This window comes from Solea solea, chromosome 11, assembly GCF_958295425.1.
Source record: "Solea solea chromosome 11, fSolSol10.1, whole genome shotgun sequence".
Lineage (NCBI taxonomy): Eukaryota > Metazoa > Chordata > Actinopteri > Pleuronectiformes > Soleidae > Solea > Solea solea.
In genome coordinates, this window is record NC_081144.1 from 13,621,486 (window position 1) to 13,627,702 (window position 6,217).

General features: G+C 40.7%; 1 protein-coding gene across 1 annotated transcript; it reads left to right on the forward strand.

Moving 5' to 3' along the window:
• Nucleotides 1-903: 903 nt before the first annotated feature.
• gpr157 (G protein-coupled receptor 157) lies at nucleotides 904-5,249 on the forward strand. Its single transcript, XM_058642726.1, has 4 exons — nucleotides 904-1,532; nucleotides 3,227-3,440; nucleotides 3,584-3,778; nucleotides 4,746-5,249. Exons 1-4 carry the CDS (start codon nucleotides 1,156-1,158, stop codon nucleotides 4,992-4,994), a joined length of 1,035 nt encoding a protein of 344 aa, XP_058498709.1. The 5' UTR covers nucleotides 904-1,155; the 3' UTR covers nucleotides 4,995-5,249.
• Nucleotides 5,250-6,217: the final 968 nt, after the last annotated feature.

Here is a 6,217-nt window from a genome sequence, read left to right on the forward strand (position 1 = left end):
CAGGGAATGACCTTGGGCTTCACAAACCAGAAATAATGTCACAGTCCAAAAAGGTTCAATCTAGCTCATAATATTAGACTCTGACTTCACTCCTTTTCTTGGCTGAAGACTGCAGGAAGTGCAGTTGAAAGTGTAAAGGTAAACAAACTTACACTAGCCAAGAAAAGGAATGTAGCCAGAGGAGAAAGGACGTCGTTCCTCTTCATTTGTGTGTTAAGCTTCAGCTGCAACGTGGAAAGTGCACACTCTAATTTGTCCATTCTGACTTGCTGTAGAAATATGTATCACAAGATTGCGGCCTCTGTAAAGCAAGGCCCTTACCTAAAGTGCATAAATACATGTTTTTGAACCAGCTGGTGAATTCATAAGGAAAATATTATGGACTGCAACAATTATTAGTAAAATAAACTATTCTGATTATCAATGAATCTGTTTGAGTGTTTTTTTCCATTATTAAAACAAGTTTTCTGATTTCCAGCTTCTTAAATGTGAATATGTTCTGCTTTCTTTGCTCCATGTAACAAAGAAATCATTCAAACTGAATCATTTTGGTTCGTCGACAAAACAAGACATTTGAGAACATCATCATGTCCACATTTTTCAACATTTTATGGACAAAACGATATTATGAAAATAATCACTAGTTGCAGCCCTACTTAATACATAAAGCTTCAGTTGTCTTGACAATGTCTACAGGTCTTAACTTGCTGCCATGTGATTGGCTGTTGACAGTGTACCTAATAAAGTGGCTGGTGAGTGTATAACGGAAAAGCCATGTTAACAAACTGTCTCCAGCTCTTATGATTCAGAGCCTGTGTGATGCAACAGTTTTACCAGGCTCCCTCACACCAGTAAAGATCAGCAGAGCTTAAAATAGAACTTTACCGGTCACTTCACTCCGCCAGCTGACTCCAACTTCTGCTGCTCTGGGTTCCGGGTTGGCGCGTACAGGAGGAGGAGGAGGAGGAGGAGGAGGAGGGAAGAGCTTAAAGCCTGGAGGAAAAGATTTGTGTGGCTGCCTTTAAAAAGAAAACATGAAGTAAGTCCGTGGAGTCACATGGCTCGAGTGGACTCGGCGTTTCACAAGTGTCCCAGTGTGTTTAAAGAAGAGTGTCCATGCGGTGACAGCAGCTGTTTGTCCAATCACTCGTGACGATGGCAAACGGAAATGAGACGGTTGTTTACTTTTCTGAGCAGGTGGTCGTGCTGTGTTCGTGCGCGCTGTCGTTCGTGGGCTCCTCTCTCATCATCGTCACCTTCATCGCGTGGTCCGATTTACGCACCACTCCGCGGAGACTGCTGGTCTTCCTCTCCGTGTCGGACTGGTTGTCCGCCGTCTCGTACGCATACGGAGTGTGGAGCGTTTTCCGCACAGACTCGGTGGACTGCGTCGTCCAAGGAGCCGTGTCCACTTTCGCAAACACCAGCTCCTTCTTTTGGACTGTGGCCATCGCCATTTACCTGTACGTCTTCATCGTCAGGTCCAGCCAAAGAGTCGCTGACAGTCTGGTGCTGGTTTTTCACCTGGTCAGGTGAGTGTCTGCTGCTGCTGCTACTACTACTGCTGCTGAGTATGGGCTCTACTTTTATCTATAAAAAGCACTAGATACTATTCGTAGTATGTGTGTTTATGTGTATACAGTGTACATGGGTGTATGTATGTATGTATATATATATATATATATATATATATATATATATATATATATATATATATATATATATACTGTATACATGACCAATGCCTATCTTTAGAAACTAGAAAGAACATGGCTTATATATCATGAGCAGTTTAAGAGAGTTAAAGCTGCAGTCTGTAACTTTGTTGTTGATTTTATTGAACAAAAACATGCACACTTTATTTGAGCTGTGGACTGGAAGCACTAATGTTTTACATGATTACATGACGTTAAGAAAACCAAATTACTGTCTTAGTAAGAAGTGTTCATCCTCTCAAACTCCTGAATTTAAATTACATTTTTCACGGGCACTTCTTTGTGTTTCCAGTCGTACTCAACAACCTGTTCGCACCTTTCTTGTTTGTTAGCACAGTGTGTAGCACAGTAATGTTCCCACAAGGTCTAAACACTGCTATAGTGAGAACGTGGAGCTGAGGGGCTTCATCAGCAGTGTGTGTGAACTCATTTGACAATGGTCTGAATTGTTTGTATATCATATGACACTTATGATCTTGTATCTCCAAGCTGCATTGTGTGTCTGTACTGCAGTTCACTTGTGCTGGACATGAGCACAATGTATGTAAGTCAAATGCAGAGTATACAGTTTGTTGCATGTGTCTCAACATTGTCTTTTGTGTGACATTAATGAGCCGTCTGTGTTGATTGAGAAGCTGTGAAGTGGCAGCAGTTTCACTGTATAATTGATCTATTTTTGACCACAGTAACATGTCTGTTGAGGTCATTCTAATTTTGTTTCTGTGAATTCTCAGTTGTTCTATTGAGCTGAAGATCACACAGCAGAGCCATTCATCGAGGCTTCTGCACACAACACACACACAAATACAAGTGTGTACTTGTATTTGTTACCTCTTTAGAACCTTTTCTGGCATAAACACTGGTCCTAATGAGGCCGAACCTCTTTTCTGATTAAGTTTAGGGCTAAGAATTGGGTTAGAGTTAACCCTAACCCCATCTAGTCTGGTCAGTAAGGGGTTGGTCAAGTGAAAAAAATTAAAACATTTTTGGGGGGAATGGCATTCATTCTGTAGGGATGGTCAATATGAGCATAAAATGATATCATGATTTTTTCCGTCATGATGTGGCAACGTCAATTTTTTTTATGAAATTTCACAGAATTACAAAATAAAGGCATTTGCATTGATATGGGGGGATTTATAGTTTACAATAAAATGTCTTAAAGATGCAAAATCAATTTTATTAATTTAAAAAAAAAACATACAGAAATAACTCCATAATGACTTATTAAATGGCAGGCTGCATTAAATCAATTGGAGGGGCCGCAACTTTAAAACCTCTGATTTAGAGTGAAGAAGGAGAAAACTGCTCCCTCAGGGAGGAACATGACCAACATGGCTTCCTTAGACACTAAAATAAATAATGTTCTTGTTTAGCTGACACTGCAGTGTTGTGTCACACAAAAGCCTTAAGCTCAAGATAATCTACCACATGGAGTCACATGTCTTGTTGAACTCCGCAAACATTTACATGTGTGAAGCGTTTTATCCTGTAAACCGTGTTTTGTCCAGCTGGGGCGTTCCTCTCATCATCACTGTTGCAGCCGTGTGCCTGAACAAGATTGGCTATGACGCGTCTGAGGTGTCCGTGGGCTGGTGCTGGGTCAGCATCAATGCTCCTGACCGTGTCCTGTGGATGCTGCTGACTGGAAAGATCTGGGAGTTTCTGGCTTACCTCACCCTCCCTGTCCTCTACATCCTGATCAAGAGGCACATCCACATCGCGGTGAGGTCCAAACCAGGTCTCAGCCTGTTGATTGGTTTGTTCACAGTAAACTCACAGAAAAAAATAATCAGATCTGTGGATCTAGATTCAGTAAACATTTTTTAATATGTTTAATAAAATCTTGTGTCACGCTGCGTCCGCAGCATGCCGCCTTGTCCGAGTACCGGCCCATTTTGGCCAACAGGCCTCCGTCCCACTCCTTCTCCTCCATGGCTGACAGGAAGCTGACATTCATTCCTATCATCTTCATTGTCCTGCGCATCTGGAGCACGGTGCGCTTCATCCTGCTGCTGGCGGGCTCTGCAGCCAGACAGAGCCCAGTGCTCGTCACCTTACATGTGAGTCAAGTATCTGCTGATCTCCTCTCACTTTAATGTTTATTCTGCGAGTCACTTGCCCTGTTAATGCTGCTTTATTTAGATTTTGTTAGTGTGTATAATGTAACCCCTAGATTTTTTTTTTTGCCACGACAATTCAAGTCAAAGGGGCTGCAACTAACAATTATTTAGTCATTTAGTTGTTGATCAGTGTTTCTCAAACCTAGAAATTATGTTTTCAAATGTCTTGTTTTGTCCACAAATCAAAATAATTTCCTCGTTTTATGGAGTGAAGAAACTCCAATATTCACATTTAAAGAAAAATCGTTGGCGTCGTTTTAATTAGTACAAAAAACAAACACATTTTTGATTAATTTAGTAATCACTCGACACTAAAATAATTGTTGCAGCTCAACAAAATAGTTTCTCACATCAAATGTCCAAATGAATCATTGTAATTAATCATTGTCGACTTTTATAGTGTAAGTTGCGGCTTTTGGTGCTCACTTTGGCAAGATATTAGTCATATTCGTTGATATTAATAATCCTCTGAAATTATAACTCCTTATGAATGTGGGAAACTGGTGTATATGATGGCAAAAAAAAGTGACAATATACTTAGTGTTGAAGGTTTGAGGGTATGATTGCCAGTGAATCACCACACAGCCGTCATGACAATTTCCTGTTTGTGGGTTATTTTTGAACATCTGAAAAGTTGCTCAATAATTATACCAACAGTTTTTCAATGGCAAAAACCTGCATTGCTAAATGGTTAACAATTTAATATTTCACAATGGAGTAATGTTTTATTTCATCATATTGCCAATTTGGGTGTAAAATATTATAATCTTTGCATTAATATTATTCATAGGTATTAGTCAGTAAAATAAGAAATTATAAATGTAATCATTTATAATAAGAATTTTTTTCACTCAACCCTTTTGAGAGACATTTTGCTGCCACTCTGTTCTTTCGTTTGCTCCCACAGGGTATTGGCAACACCTCACAGGGAGCAGCCAACTGCATCCTGTTTGTGTTGTTCACCAAGCCCATGCGCACACGCCTGTGCACGGCACTCTGCTACTGCTGCTCCAGGTGTCGAGCAGAGGGCCAGTACTCGCACGATGCCTCTCACAGGCTGCTGCCAAACCAGGACGAGTCCACACAGATAGGAGGAGGAGGAGGAGGAGAAGAAGATGGCGGCGGCGGCAGCAGCCGAGCTGGGAATCAAAGATGACGCCTGGTTCTGTGGATGAGGTGGAGAAGACGGGCGGCAGAGGCTTGTATGTGAAGCGAGTGGTGGCTGCACGGCCTCCGCTTCACACTGAGCCTCATTAGAGCAAGTGCCTGCAGAGAGGGATGGAGCTTCTGCTGGTGCGTGCATGTGTGTGGCACACGTCACGTCACACGCCTGCACTTTGGCTGATGTGAAGACTCTACGCCAGCTTTTGATGAAACATTTTGAATATGACATAAATGCCTCATCCAGATACTTTTTGTACTGTAGTTGCATTTTTTAAACGTAAAGAAGAAATGAAAATGATCTCTTGTGACTTTGTCACCTCAGGAATATGGCTGACTAACCACCTTGCCATATTTGGGTTCACTAATGAGGTTCACTAGGGCTTCGCGATTTTTGAATAAATATCTAAGTGCGATTATTTTGACAGGAATTGCGAGTGTGATATATCGGAGGGAATTTTGACATCATTATTCAGATTTTCATTCAAAGAAACAAAGATGCCCTCTTCAGTGTGTAGAATAAGAGGTGTTTAGATCCAGATTTTAATTCTAAAATCTAAAATGATATTTTGACACACATTTTAGCTTTCACAAATATTGTGCCTCCTGCAATTTGAGAATTGTAGTAGGCCGTACTGCGATTTCGATAAATACTTGATCAATTGTTCAGCTCTAACACACACACACACACACACAGACAATGGTATCAAACTTCCTGTTCAATGTAGTGAAGCGACATGAATGTGTCATGGTCAGCATATGACCATGACACATTCATGTGTATGGGTATTACAAACACACATAATTCAGCTTCAGATCTCTACAACATCAATATGGTTAGTCAGAATTCAAGTTCTAGACATCTTTAATGATCCTCAGTTGAAGATATCTGCATTGTCCTTTTTAGATTTCTCTCTGAAACTGTATTGTAGATGTCTATCATGACATAAAAAAAAGTCCTGAACAGAAAACTAGAGAGTTTTTTTCACTCTTTACTCCATATATGTTCTCAGCCACTATTTTCCAACATAAACCGTGTGTGAAGGGGAGCCACCTCTCATTTGCTTTACGTGATCTCTAAAAGAAGGGTTTGCACCTTTTTATTCCAGAGTTTTCAGTTAATGTCACAGGCGGGGAAATCACCTGTGTTTTAGTATGAAAGAGATGGAAGAAATTATGGCCTTTTCACTTTCTGTGGTAAATGTACTGTAATGTGTT